This window comes from Notothenia rossii (genome assembly GCF_949606895.1).
Source record: "Notothenia rossii genome assembly, chromosome: 4".
Classification (NCBI taxonomy): domain Eukaryota; kingdom Metazoa; phylum Chordata; class Actinopteri; order Perciformes; family Nototheniidae; genus Notothenia; species Notothenia rossii.
Genome location: NC_136902.1, coordinates 52,515,390 through 52,530,618, shown reverse-complemented (window position 1 = coordinate 52,530,618; position 15,229 = coordinate 52,515,390). Strand labels below are relative to the sequence as shown.

The 15,229-nt window shown below is 44.4% G+C and overlaps 3 protein-coding genes across 3 annotated transcripts in view; 1 reads left to right on the top strand and 2 right to left on the bottom strand.

Moving 5' to 3' along the window:
- The window catches only part of LOC307035543 (uncharacterized protein), a 234,091-nt gene that overhangs the window by 157,068 nt on the left and 61,794 nt on the right, over positions 1 to 15,229 (bottom strand). The gene's annotated exons all lie outside the window — the stretch shown is intronic.
- The window catches only part of LOC307035547 (glycerophosphodiester phosphodiesterase domain-containing protein 4-like), a 67,646-nt gene that overhangs the window by 4,335 nt on the left and 48,082 nt on the right, over positions 1 to 15,229 (bottom strand). The window lies entirely within an intron of this gene.
- Positions 1 to 15,229, top strand: part of myo7aa (myosin VIIAa) — a 116,252-nt gene that overhangs the window by 98,178 nt on the left and 2,845 nt on the right. Inside the window, exons 40-49 of the mRNA XM_079673771.1 lie at positions 2,300 to 2,322; positions 4,714 to 4,924; positions 5,195 to 5,300; positions 5,381 to 5,494; positions 5,975 to 6,062; positions 11,057 to 11,163; positions 11,373 to 11,558; positions 12,021 to 12,137; positions 12,464 to 12,547; positions 14,385 to 14,504. Coding sequence (XP_079529897.1) covers positions 2,300 to 2,322; positions 4,714 to 4,924; positions 5,195 to 5,300; positions 5,381 to 5,494; positions 5,975 to 6,062; positions 11,057 to 11,163; positions 11,373 to 11,558; positions 12,021 to 12,137; positions 12,464 to 12,547; positions 14,385 to 14,504 — 1,156 coding nt within the window. The remainder of the gene's footprint in view (positions 1 to 2,299; positions 2,323 to 4,713; positions 4,925 to 5,194; positions 5,301 to 5,380; positions 5,495 to 5,974; positions 6,063 to 11,056; positions 11,164 to 11,372; positions 11,559 to 12,020; positions 12,138 to 12,463; positions 12,548 to 14,384; positions 14,505 to 15,229) is intronic.

Sequence of the window (15,229 nt, the reverse complement as noted above, 5' to 3'; positions counted from 1 at the left end):
ACACAGTAAAAAAATGTAAATTATTGTGTCCGTCCAAATAAAACTAATTACTTATAGTGAAAACCACCCTTGAATGATGGGATGGTGGAATAAAAGCTTTAGGAATCCAAACTACAACATATAATAAGTACCCTGTATCAAGATTGATGCAAAACAAGTGAAATTTGACCTTTTTAGAGAGATTTAGCAAAAAAAAAACACTTCTGGGGTCATTTGGGTTGATTTCACCTATCTCTGGCCCCAGAGCCGGCCCGACCCATTAAGCGAAGTCTTCTTCGCTACTTTTGTGGCAGACTACAGCGCCACTTACAGGCTTGGCATATGTACTACAGCGTCTCCAGCGCTTTCGAGCGGCAATGGCCGTGGCCCAATCTCCCATTCCCCTGATAGGTGGAGAGTTGCCCATATAGGCGGAGCACCCCTTTTCTGACATCAGAGCCTAGGGCCAGCCCTGTCTGGCCCCCCTGCTCGATTTTGCTGATTGACATCTCTTTCTAACCGTTAGAGCCAATGGAATCGAGGGGAACTCCCACATACCCCTTATTTGGTAATGTGTGTATGTAAGACTGACGCATAGCCAAAACCGGAAGCTGCGATAACTCTGGTGGCTACCATTAGCAGCTAACTTTTACTCTCCGATTTTTACATAAAAATGGAATTATGGATTATCAATTAAAAAAAAATATTCCACAGAAACATTATCAACCTATGGATTAACCGATTCAGCCGCGTTTTTTCTCGTTTTAATGCCATTGAACAAGTCTTTTGATCAGATTGACAGCTACAGTGAGACGATCTCCCGTAAAAGCTACGTAAAGGTATGTGTTGTGATGTCTGTGTTTGCTTCCCCTGTCGCGGGTTCGGATCACTCAGTGATGATATATATACCTAAATAATCTGTGGAACCTCAGTTTTAATCGGATATATTGTATGTGCAGCTACGATAAGTAATAAGGGTATCCTTTATCTTGAGTTCTGTGCCAAAGTGCGTTAGCATTTTTCGCTCAGGGGTCATTTAGATGCTTCTTATGAGACTTGCGTTTTGTTTTGGTAAAAATGGTTTATATCGTCAGTTAGCTGAGATTCTTCCCGTTAATCTGGTATAACACATTAATAGATTCTTAAATATTAAGATGCCCTTGTTGGGTGTAACGCGTTACAAAAGTAACGGAGTTACAGTAATATATTACTTTTTGCTGTAACGAAGTAATGTAACGCATTACTAATGAAATGTGGGTAATATATTACCCGTTACAATGCTCAGTAACGCAGTTACAACACATTTTAACCCGAAATTAAATGGTGTTTTGTTTTTTAAGAATGTACTAACATAGCGAGACATTCCGACACCGGACAAATTGTGCGGGTAGATTAGTAAACCTGGTGTTTACCCTTCAGGCTTCGCGTCGAGATCTTCGGGGAAGTTGAACGTTATGCAACCATTCAAAAAAGAGAACGTAGCGAAAAATACTAACAACAAATTGTGTCAGGTGCGCGTGACCTGCTCCGCTGCGCTTGCATCATTTCCAAAGTGCTTCCACAGCAGTGACACACATCTGATCTGTGGATAATCATTTATACGAAAATGGTTAAAGCAACCATCACTAAACGCCAGCAACACTGCATCTACTGCAGACAGTAGCAACAGGTCAGATGCGGACATCACGTTACCCTCCGTTGTGGACACTAGCTTACTCCCGCCTGACTCGCCAGCCCCGAAGCAGCAGTCTTCGTCGCCCGAAACTACGCCACCCCTCTGCGGCCCGCAGGTGCCAGGTATATCTAAACAACTACCCGCCTGTACAGTGGGGTTAGGCGGTCATTTTGCAGCTTGTGGTATAAAAATAGACAATGGCTAGAATATTCATGTGAAAATAGTACCATATTCTGACATGCCTTTAGAAATGTTGGGTCAAAAATAATGCATACAATAGCACAGATGCCTTCACCACGAATGGCTACAAAAATATCTCATATCCCAAACTTATTATCAACGAGCTGATGTTGAGGCTGAAATGTTCTCCAGGTCACAAAGTCAACCTCACATGATGATGTGATACCAGTTTTCAAGCACAGTAAATATTCTCTTCCCAGCGTATATGATGGGACCAAGGTGATGATGTAGTAGGCTACATGGTTTTAATAATACTTTTGCCTTTCAATGTTTGCCATTTCAAACCATGAGCATGGTTTAAATAATATTTGCCTTGATTTACAATGTTAACCTTCATTATAGTCCTTGACAGCGGTCTGTAATGCTGTATTAACAACGTGTCACATGTTAAGAATTTACAATCAGAATCGAGTATTCAAATAAGTCCTGTAATACAAGTTGTTAGTAGCCTTAAGGGCCTACAAATTTGTTATGCTATACCACATTGCCCTTCACTGGATGCATAATGAGCTGCACTAAACTACATTTTAGCATTTAAAATACCTAGCTATTCTTTTGCGGTTATTTTGGTGAAAGTAACTAAAAAGTAACTAAAGTAGTGTAACTCATTACATTTCAGAGACAGTAATATTGTAATGTAACTTATTACTTTCAAAAGAGAGTAATAAGTAATATGTAATATATTACATTTTGGAAGTAACTTGCCCAACACTGCCTGAGACACAGTGTCGTGAAAAAAAAAAGTACAAACCACAGACTGTCTGTGGCATGGCGAATACAGTCGCTGGTTTATTTATGTCTCTATAGGCCGTTGTTGTGAGTGTGGACGGTCAGAGCAATGTTAGCTTAGCCGATCTCCATTCATTAAAATGTTTTTCGCCTGCCGTCTTGTCACACACACACACACACACACACACACACACACACACACACACACACACACACACACACACACACACACACACACACACACACACACACACACACACACACACACACACACACACACACACACACACACACCCCTCCCTACTCTTTCATACGGGCCTGGCAGCTGGACCCTCAACTTTCTTACAGTGTTACAGAGTTACACTCAGTCATTGGGCTGACAATGTACACATCTCAACATTACACTTATTTTACTATATAATAATAATAATAGTGTATTATTCACTGTAATACACTATTTTCTAATACAGAACATCTCGTTAAGGAAAGCTCTACTCCAACAGTATACCAATTACAGTTTTTCTCAATCGCTAAACCCACTATTTAGAATCAAAATTCCTTTTATCACACCAACAGCACAGCCATCGAAACAGAAAACCATTTCTCTACAACAGTATACCATTTATCATTTATATCACACAAAATGCAGATGCTAAGCAGTGTTTTGCAAAACAGATCACACAATTCTCTAACTGAAGTTACAATTCTCTACACAAAGATCAAAAATCTTTTGTGTAACTCATGTCTACAAAACAAAAATAATCTTCTCACAGTGGATAACACTTCCTCATAAACTTAGACCATAGCTACACTAATTGACACTTGATGTGCAAAATATTAACACTTGTTATCAGTCAATCACCCCATTGAAAAAGGTAACTCCATGGAATGTACTGTATACCTTACAGTAATGATGTTACATTGAAAACATTTACATGATAGAATTTGCATGACTGTACTTAAAATATTTTTTTAAATGGTGCCGGTAAAGCTATAATAGTGTTGATATGACTTGCATAGCTCTTTGAGATGTTCATATGGGGAGGATTAGCTATAGCTGATACAACATTTTTACAGTCAGTAATTGTGGTCTTTTCCTTTTTGCACATTGAGAAATGTTTTTTTTTGTATTGGGGTGAATTGAGTACTTCACTTCCATGCAAATGAATTGCTCACAGCTGACATCAATGAATTTCCTATAGTAATTGTAATTAGTGAGAATCCTATAAAAGACCTCCCTCACTTCAGTAAGATGTTTGTCAAGGGTGGTGTCGACACGCAAGGAGATATTTCCCACGCTGCCTTGCAAGGGAAGAAATACGCTGTGACGTAGATGAGGCTATGTGGCCAGACAGACGACAAAGAGCAGATCAGTAAAGCTATATAGATCTCATTCTCTGCTTTACTGCTGATTTACATCATTTACCCATGTTATGTTTTTTCCAGTGTATTGCTATTCATCTTTTGTTTCTCTTACGGTGCTCTACTGAAAATGAGACATAAAAACAATGACATAGTTACAGTAACACACTGTTTTTCCTATATGTAAGTTTGTTTCTCCCAACTTGTCAGTTTTCCGTTCAGTTTCCAATATCGATAGCTTGAGGTTTGTGTATTGATGATTGTAGTCAGTATTTAGTGTGCCACTTAGTAATGACTGTTCAAATAGTCTTCTAATGAGCTGACAAATGTTTGTTTTTGGAGAAGGTATCTGGTTTTGGAAGGGGTATTTTTAGTTTTGAGTGCCTTAGAGCACTTTGCAAGAAATGTATATTGTTATGGTAGAATGGGTTATTATGGTGACCGGAGTTTCAGTTATGAAAACACATTCGTCTCATTAGAGGACAATTTGTTCTGTTTCGATCGACTTATTCTTTTTTGTGACCAGTATGTTCAGTTTTGGTCATGTAAGTGCATTTTGCAAAAGATATTCAGAGTTATGGCAAGTGTGTTTCTGTTTAGATGGCTATGTTCTTGTTTTGAAGAAATTAATTTTGATTCTAAATAGTGGGTTTAGCAATTGAGAAAAACTGTAAAAGTGGATGTTGTTTGGTATTACTCAGAAAGATGAGTGTGTGTGTTGCATTCAGTGTCCATAGTCCTCGGTGTTGTGCAGAAGCTGAGTGTGAGTGTGTCTTGCTGCAGGTACAGTGAAGAGAAGGGCTGGGAGCTGCTGTGGCTGTGTACCGGTCTGTTTCCTCCCAGTAACATGCTGCTGCCTCACATCCAGCGCTTCCTCCAGTCCAAGAAGCACCACCCTCTGTCTGGAGACTGCATGCAGAGGCTTCACAAAGCTCTACAGTGACTCCGTCCTTTGTTTCTACTGATTATTGATGAGTGTTGTACTGAGAGTTCACATGTGCCGCACCTGTTTATCAACCACAAAGCCATAACTACATACTTTACAGCCAGTGGTGGAACTAATTACATTTATTCAATCACCATACTTAAGTACACTTTTAACTATTTCTATGTAATGGTCTGCTACTACATTTTGGAAGACAATATTGTACTTGACTGTAGTTTTTCCTGCTGCTGCCTTTTTACCACCATGCATTATCATGATAACAGTAATGGATCCAGGAAATATCCCCCTCATCTGGTGGAGGTGGAGGCCATCCAGCATAAGACCACACAGATCTTCCACAAAGTGTACTTCCCTGATGACACAGACGAGGTAGGACACACAAACAGGAATACACATTTGGAGTAAGAAAGTGTCTTCTGCAAATTGAGATTATTTGTCCACAACAACAGGCGTTTGAGGTGGAGTCCAGCACCAAAGCCAAGGATTTCTGCCTGAACATTTCCACCAGACTGCTGCTCAAATCTCCGGAAGGCTTCAGCCTCTTCGTCAAGATCTCAGACAAGGTCAGAGGTCAGGGAGAGGTCTCAGACGTTCAGAAGAACACGTTCAGACTTAATGTCCCATGTAAAGGGTCTCTGATACCCTTAACTAGTTTCTGTTTTTTACGTTTTGTCACTAATGTTCTTTGACCTTTATTTATAAAACATATATCTGATCCAGCACTTAAAACGTTTTTTAATATAATAATATTTAAAGTATTCACATGTTTTTTAAAATCTTACTTACGTATGTATTGATCTTTACCAAATCATTTCAAAGTTAAAATGAAGGATTTACTGCAATTTCAATAGTACTTAAAAATAATGTATACCAACGTGTGTGTGTGTGTGTGTGTGTGTGTGTGTGTGTGTGTGTGTGTGTGTGTGTGTGTGTGTGTGTGTGTGTGTGTGTGTGTGTGTGTGTGTGTGTGTGTGTGTGTGTGTGTGTGTGTGTGTGTGTGTGTGTGTGTGTGTGTGTGTGTGTGTGTGTGTGTGTGTGTGCAGGTGATCAGTGTGCCAGAGGGAGATTTCTTCTTTGACTTTGTCAGACATTTGACGGATTGGATCAAAAAATCTCGACCAGCTAAAGACGGTTGGTCTCTGATCCCTCCATCATTCTTGAGAGTCCCAGTTTGTTCGGAAACCTCCTATTGTTGTGGTAACGGCTCTTGGTGGAAGGTACTAAAAGTGCCACAAATAAGTAGGCCTTTGAGACTGACCATTGAGCAGCCCGACCAAGCAAGGAGGCAGAGGCAGAACGTCCAAAAATATAACCCGGTGTGGGCATTTATTAAATTCGAGCACAGGACACAGCCTCAATCTTGCTGTTCCTGTGAGCACAGTCACCAGCCACAAGGATCTCACACAACCCACAAAAAACAGAGCCTAAATACCCACACTAATTAACCCAACAAGACACATGTGAGGGGGGAGGAGACAACACGGGGCACCAGGTGAACATAATCAGGAGCAACAGAAAGAACGGGAGGGGGAACACTTTTAATATACAAGGCCTGAAGCCGTCAGTCCACAGTGACAAAGTTATCTTCGTAACAAGGCCCTTGTCACTAATACTGCATGCTGGACAGGTCAATGTCATAATGATCATGCCCCACAGCAGAGGTGTTAGCGCTGTAGCCCAGTCAGTCTTAAAGAGTGGCCAGAGGAAATCTTCACTGTTCTATTTCGTATATGGCTTCGCCCTCTAAGGCTATCGCTATTGGGTAATCCCCCTGCGCACCCGCGCAGCACTGAAACACTTGTAATCCACGCCCACCCGCAAGGTGGGCCCCACCCTCGGGCTCCTTCCAGTATAAATAGGAAGGAGACCCGACAATCTGCTCCCTCTTTTCTTCAGCCAGCGTTACTGAAGCACAGAGACACTAAACAAAGTCAATTATGAGCAACAACTGTGTACGAGATTGTCCCTCATGTGGCTCAGGATACATCATGAGCTATGACCAGCACACGATGTGCGAATCCTGCCTGGGGCCAGAGCACACGGACGCGGCTCTCAGCCTGCAGGTCGCATATGCTCACACTGTGCCCGTCTTCCCTCGGCCGACAGGAAGCGAAGAGCGGACGCACTCGCTGCGGCGGCCGAGGTGGACGTTTTGGCCCGTCCAGGCTTTCGAGAACGTGGACGGCAGCAAAAGCAGTCGGACGACATCCGCCAGTACGTTAGCTGGCTCCAGCCTGCTGGACGGTCACAGCAGCACCAACGCCCGCAGCAGCTGCAGCGTCCAACACGGCCACAGCAGCAGGAGGAGAGACGCTCACAGCAGCCGCAGCGGCGTCAGGCTCGCCCTTCGGCGGCTGCAGGGACTCCGTCCCACGTCTCCGCTCCCCCACCACCCCAGAGACAGCGTCTCCCGGCAGCGAGTTAAAGGCCTTAATAAACCCATGAGCGCCGTTATAACGCCTCATGTGGGCAGCACTGCACACACCTCCATCCGTCCCCTAAGTGTGTACGCGCCTCATGATGAGAGTCGGAGTGAGACGCAGCGTGTGGAGGCCCCCGCGCAGCCCTTTCGGTTCAAGCACACCTTGGGTTGCCTCACGGGCAGCGGCGGCAGGGGCTCTGGCGTGGCTCGTCACCATGACGACCAAAAACACATCTCGAGCACATGCGCCCGCTCTCAGTTTTTCTCAGAGTGGCAGTGCGTGTGTCTGATGGACAGATGGATGAGCAGGCTGATCAGCAGAGGATACGTCCTGCAGTTCGCCTCTCCCCCCCACAGTTCAATGGGATACAGGAAACACTCCTGTCCTCCCAGAAGCTATGTCTTGCGCTCCAATCAGAGCTGCAGGAACTGTTGAAAGAGGCTATTTCCAGGGTTCCTCAAAGGGGGGGAAATCAGGTGCTGGAATGTGTTCACCAGGACGATTGGTTCACTTCAACCTGAAGGAATGCATACTTCCACGTACCCATCATCCCGAAACACAGGAAATAGCGTTCGGATATTTCCTGACTCCTCGCATTTTTGTGTATCGAAGGCTGGATCCACTACACAGAGGAGGGCTGAGAGTGTGTTTTCCTCTGGACGACCTGCTATTTGCTGGCTCGCTCCAGAGAGGAAGTCGCTTTACAGACGTTACATTCGTATCACATCTGTCAAAGCTTGGGTTTCATAATGAATTAGAAGAAAAGCTGTCCTCTTCCCTCTCAGACAATCGTTGATCTGATAGTGGAATTAAACTCAGCCAGCAGAGCGCGGCTCTCGCGGCAGTGAGTGGAGAAACTGACAGCTCTCCTCTGGCGTGTCACAAACCCGCACAGCCCTCTCCGTGACGCAGCTGCTCAGCGTTGGCGTCAGCTGGTCACGTGGGGATCCCCCTGGGTCTCCCCCACAGGTGGAGTCTCCAGAGTTGGTTCATTCGCTGCAGAAGCCTGCTGTTTTAACCTATTGGTTTATAAACTGCAGAGCTTGCGGCATTCCCCTGTCCCAGATATGCCTCCTACACACGGTCATAATAAAACCACGAGCACCTTTATAACGCCTTGTGTGGACAGCACTGCACACACCACTTCTCATCCCCTGGGCGTGCACACGCCTCATGATGAGAGCCAGAGTGAAATGCAGCGTGTGGAGATTCCCTCGCAGCCCTTTCGCCTCAAGAAACGCGAGCAGCGAGGGCGAGGGCGTGGCTCGTCACCATGACGACCATTACAGCATATCTCAGTGAAGCCTCTCCCCCCGCAGTTCCATGGGATACAAGAAACACTCCTGTCATCCCAGGAACAGTGTCTTGCGCTCCATTCAGCGCTGCAGGAACTCCTGTTGAAAAAGGCATTTTCTCCAAAAGGGAGGAAAATCAGGGTTTTTTACTCCCGTTAGTTTCTAAATCCTGGGAAAAAAACGGGGGAGTGAGACCCATCCTTTATCTGTCAGTGTTTCAAAAAGAGAGAAACACATGCTGGCGATCAAACAGATGCTGGAATGTGTTCGCCAGGATGTGGTTTTATCTAGACAACCTGCTATTGCTGGCTCGCTCCAGAGAGGAAGTCGCTTTACAGACGTTACATCTCGTATCGCATCTGTCAAAGCCTGGGTTTTCATAATGAATTTGAAGAAGAGCTGTCCTCTTCCCTCTCAGATATCCATTTATCTGGGAGTGGAATTAAACTCAGCCAGCAGAGCGCGGCTCTCGTGGCAGCGAGTGGTCACATCCCGCAGGCCCTCTCCGTGATACAGCTGCTCAGCATGACGTCAGCTGGTCACGTGGGGATCCCCCTGGGACTCCCCCACAGGGGGAGTCTCCAGAGGTGGTTCATTCGCCCGCGCATTGACCCCGTGCGTCAGAGGTAAATGCGCTGGAGCTGTTCTCCGGTTGGGAAGTATTCCAGCACTTCGCCCTGTTGCTGTACAATCAGACATGTGTTGATTTGCACAGACAACAGGCCACGGCAGCCTACCTCAATCACCAGGGAGAAGTACGATCTGCGCAGCTTGTTCTGGGCGCGCACACACGTTGCTCTCCATCAGAGCAATGTATATTCCTGGCGAATTGAACAGAGGGGCTCGCAGAGCGCAGCAGCCGTTTTATGCGAGGAGTATGGAGAGTTGGACCTGTGTCACGCACACTGGCGGGTCAGTGGGATTTGGCTTTGGTGTTACGCGTACTAAAGCAAAGCCCCATTTGAATCTGATCAGGTTCCCCTTAAACTGTTATCAGCCAAAGTAGTATTACTTTTGGCTCTAACAGCAGCGAGAAGGGTGAGGGATTTGTCTGCTCTCTCTGTGGCTCCGTCATGTCTCCGGATCCAAGGAGATGGCAGTTCAGCTGTTTTACGCTCTAACCCGGCTTCATGCCAAAGGTCATCACAAGCTCTTTTAGAGTCAAGAGTGATCACCTTGGATGGCTTCTTTCCCCCTCCTCACAGGTCGGAGGAAGAAGCCGCGTCTCATCTCCTCTGTCCTGTGCGCGCGCTGTCCTGCTAGTGGCGCACACCGCTGCCTGGCGCCGTTCTCAGCGCCTGTTTTTGCATTATAGAGAGCGCTCGATAGGGCAGCCTCTGTCTGCACAACGGCTGTCACACTGGCTGTGTGAAGCTGTGTCACAGGCGTATGTCTCCTCTGGGGTGGAGCCCCCGGAGAACATCAAAGCGCACTCCACCAGAGGAATTTCCTCCTCCGCGGCTTTGCACGGAGGAATGTCAGTGGAAGACATTTGCACTGCTGCATATTGGTCTTCCCCCTGTTCATTTATTCAATTTTATTTGAGAGATGTCTCTCATTGCTCTCTGACACACCCTGTACTAGGTGTCCTGTCAGAGTGAGTGACGTCAGGGATTCAGCTGTGCGCCTCTCGCCTGCTTCGGCACGCGGAGAGCGGCCCCTTTTTCCCTCTTATGAGAGGTATGTTCTTTTTCCTCTGACACATTTTGTACGGAATGCGTTGTCAGAGTGAGTGACGTCAGGGATCCGGCTGTGCGCTCTCCTGCCTGTCTGACACGCAGGGAGCTGCTGTTCCCCCTCTTTTGTCGCTGGACAAAGTGTGACCTTCGTCTCTACTTTTTCACAGCGACGGGTATGTATTGTTCCCAGCCTTCGTCCCCCTTGGAGAATATTCATGTTATGCTATTTTCCAGGGACTGTGATGCGCCATTACGCATGGCGCAATAGGCATGGGCTATTATCTGAGCAGGTGTGTCTGTGCTTCTAGTACTGGGCCCCACTGGCTCCACGAATAGCTGAAGAAAATGTATTTTGTATGGGAGCAGATTGTTGGGTCTCCTTCCTATTTATACCGGAAGGGAGCCCGAGGGTGGGGCCCACCTTGCGGGTGGGCATGGACTAGAAGTGTTGCAGTGCTGCGCGGGTGCGCAGGGGGATTACCCAATAGCGATAGCCTTAGAGGGCTACGCCTATACTCATAGAAGCTGGAGTTACAGTAGGTAACCTCAGTTTGTTGGAGTGAGAAGTTGTTGTTGTTCTTATTGTTTATTGTTCATTGCTTAAAATGCACACACTGCAGGGCTTTTGAAACAGTGTTACCTTAATGACAGAGGCTGAAAAACATTTATTAAAAAACACATGTTTCTATATAAACTAATATGTCTCCCTCTCCCCTCGCACGGTGCAGGGATCGTCCCCTCCCTCACCTACCAGGTGTTCTTCATGAAGAAGTTGTGGACCATCACAATTCCAGGAAAGGATTCTTTCGCAGACTCCATCTTTCACTACTACCAGGTTTGAGGAAAAGGAAGAGGAAACACGTTGCTTCTTTCCCCCAGCAACGCTCTTATTCACTTATCTTTAGTTTTTACATCACACACACATTTATTTTGATTTATACCGCTACTTATAATCCTTTGACAATTTGCCCAAAACATTTGATTTATAGACAAGAACTACATTTTTGTTGTAAATAATGATAATCATTCTCTTGTTGTATCTAGGAGCTGCCTAAGTACCTGCGTGGTTACCATAAGTGTTCACGAGAAGAGGTTTTCCAACTCGCAGCGCTCATCTACCGAGTGAAGTTTGAAGATGACAAATCCCACTTTCCTACAATTCCCAAGATGCTTCGGGAGCTGGTTCCCCAGGATCTCATTCGTCAGATGTCACCTGATGACTGGAAAAGGGTAAACTTGCAAAAGCTCTAATGACAAAGCTATATAGTTTAATACCTTTAATTAAACTAAGTGTCTGTAAGGCAGTATGCCCAACTAGTAGGAAGTAGAATGACATGTGTTAAGAACATGTAAATACAAATATATTTTGTCAAACTAGATTACGTGACACATAGTTTGTTTTTAACAGAATAAAGCCATTTGCTATATTTGTACCAACTATAAATGAAATGGACGTTTTGCATTAAGTCATTAAAGATGAAACTGTTTTTTGTAATTAATTGTGTGTGTGTGTGTGTGTGTGTGTGTGTGTGTGTGTGTGTGTGTGTGTGTGTTTGTGTGTGTGTGTGTGTGTGTGTGTGTGTGTGTGTGTGTGTGTGTGTGTGTGTGTGTGTGTGTGTGTGTGTGTGTGTGTGTGTGTGTGTGTGTGTGTGTGTGTGTGTGTGTGTGTGTGTGTGTGTGTGTGTGTTACAGTCGGTGGTTGCATACTTCAACAAGCAGGCGGGTAAATCCAGAGAAGAAGCCAAACTGATGTTCCTAAAAATCATCTTCAAGTGGCCCACCTTTGGCTCCGCCTTCTTTGAGGTCAAGGTAAACACAATTGTGCGTGTCACTTCCTGTCTGTCTCGTAGGCCAGACCAATTCCCCCCCCCTTCCTCTGCCTGTATTCACACCTAGCTGAATCAAAAAACTGTTGATTGCTCAGCTTTTCACAAACAAGCATTAGCCTTTATGTTAATAAAACATGGAGTATCAATTTCAAATGACCTTTAGTCTGACAGCCTTAGTTACTTTTCAAAATAAACATTTTGCACACAAATCATATGAAGGGTTTTTATGTACTATGATTATTTGATCGACCAAACGGCTCGATAGAATAGATATTAACATTTCCAACAACATTGATGTGTCTACAGCAAACCACAGAGCCCAACTTCCCAGAGATCCTGCTGATCGCCATCAACAAGCACGGAGTCAGCCTCATCGACCCCAAGACCAAGGTGTGTGTTTGTTTAGGAACCAGTGCGCCCCCACCTGTCCGATCATATCATAAAAATACATTACATTTATATAGCGCTTTTCCTGGTGCTCAAAGTGCTTTGCAAGCAAGTAGGGTTGCAAAATTCCGGGAATTTTCAAAGATGGAAACTTTCCACCGGAATTTATGGGAATAAACTGGAAATTTTCTAAATTGAAGGTTGGCTCTTCATAGGGAACTTAAATATAGTTGGGGAAAGTATATTTTAGCATAAACTTGACTAAAACAAACAGATGCCATTCAAGTACACTTGAATATCCATGCCATAGCACACTTACTGCATGGCTATTGAGACCACACAAAGGTTCGCAACAGTCTCACAAATGTGAGAGTGGAAAAACTGGTTGGCATTCGGGCAAACCTAAGGCTCTCTGAGCCTGACAGAGCCATCCTCAATAAGGCTGGACAGTGACACTGAAGAGGAAGACTCAGAGTTGGATGTTGATGAGGCCCAGGAAGAGTCCATTGACTGAAAGGGTTTAGCAAAAATGCAGAGGATTGCTTGAAGGAAGATGTGCATGTTTAATGGGACTTTTTGGAGGGAGTAGGGCTCTTTGAATGGGACTTTGTGGGGATCTTTGGATGGGGGGTGCATTTTTGTTCATTTTTTAATGAGTGGGGTTGGGGTGGATGAGTAACATTTTAACTCAACATTCCCGTTTTCGTTCTTCAATGAAACAAATAATTGTTCAATAAAATAATTAAAACTTGTTCTGTTCTACTTAAAAAAAAAATCTGTTGAAATGTCATGTTTTTTTGTTTAATTTTGCATCGAATATTTCCAAAATTTCCCAGCTTGGAAACTTTCCGGAAACTTTCCACCCCTTTGCAACCCTACAAGCAAGTAAAACAAAATAACAACGAAAATAAGGTGGGATAGGCGAGGGGTTAGTGGATTAGGAGTTGAAGGCAAGAGTGAAAGGGTGAGTTTTGAGGGATTGTTTGAATTATGTGAGAGTGTTGGCAGATCTGACGTGGCTGGGGAGGGAGTTCCAGAGTGAGGGGGAGGCTGCTGCGAAGGATATAGGACTTATTGTAATGCGCTGTTTGGATTTGTCTTCACATGTGCATGTTATTCAGCATTCACTTGTAGGAGATGGAGGTTCGAACCACTTACTTAAGACATTTTTTATGTGCGCAGCTCCACTTGCTTGGAACAATCTTCAGCAAGAATTGAAACTGAGCAATCTCATTCCTCTGCATGTTTTTAAAGCTAGGCCAAATGAAATGCTCGTTGATACTATGGGCACTTGTAAATGTCTATAACTGTGTAAATGCATCCTGTAAATATAATGTATGATGTCCTTTATTGTTTTATGTTTCATGTGGAACCTATATGCTGCAGGTCTCCCTTGAAAAAGAGATCTATGATCTCAATGGGACCAATCTGGTTAAATAAAGGTTTGAAATTAAATGAAATGACATTTAGAATGACAGTGTTATGGTTGGGGACATTTGTGAAAATAAGCTAGACGCTCAGAGCAGGCAGTGGAATGTCCTAGCTAAATAGGTAATATACTCACCCCCCCCCCCCCCCCCCCGGGTTGCTCTGTCATCTATCACATGTTTCACAGTTCATAGTTTATAACCATTTGTATAGATGACTTTAAGTCCCTTAGAGTAAGTCAGAGGCTCACACCTGTGTGTGTGTGTGTGTGTGTGTGTGTGTGTGTGTGTGTGTGTGTGTGTGTGTGTGTGTGTGTGTGTGTGTGTGTGTGTGTGTGTGTGTGTGTGTGTGTGTGTGTGTGTGTGTGTGTGTGTGTGTGTGTGTATGTGTGTGTGTGTGTGTGTGTGTGTAGGACATCCTCACCACTCATCCCTTCACCAAGATCTCCAACTGGAGCAGTGGGAACACCTACTTCCACATCACCATCGGCAACCTGGTCAGAGGAAGCAAACTACTGTGTGAGACCTCACTGGTGGGTGGCAGCAACACACACACACACACACACACAGACACACACACACACACACACAAATAATAGTCTGAAATGACGGCAGGAGGAGCATGATGTTCTCCATCATGAAGAACTACATTTCCCTTTTTCCGTCTTTAGATGGGCTGCCTCCTTGTTTGTGTTCAAATGTGTGCTGGGCAACGATTAACATTTTAATCACGATTATTCGCATTGTTATCACAAAATTCAATAATGAATTCAAAAGTAATGTATTGCTACTTTTATTTTAAAGTACTGCTTTATGAAAAAAAAAGGGCAATACCATTTGGTTTGCAAACACTTTAAACAATAAGGTCTTTTTTAACAGCAGTATTCTCTTTACACAGTAGCAGTTCAAATATTTCTTGTACATTTCAACTTAAACCTTAATTAACATAATCAAATCAAATGTGAAACCAAAGCTATTTGCCACTGCCAGGGATTTAACGTGTTACCTGGTTTGTTATAGAAGTTCCCCTCAAAGTCCAGAGATAACCAAACTTTGCAGTGGTTAAAATAACTCTGGTTCTATCAACTTCTCCATCTGAAGAGATGTAAAATGTCCATGTCAGAGTTCTGTACCTTCCTCCATGTTTCTGTCCCCGCCACTTCTTTCTGTTTCTGTTCATGTTAGCACTGCAGCAGTCTTAGGCCCGCCCCTATGCTCTCATTGGTTGAGACACGGGATGACGCCCATCCTAAGGAAT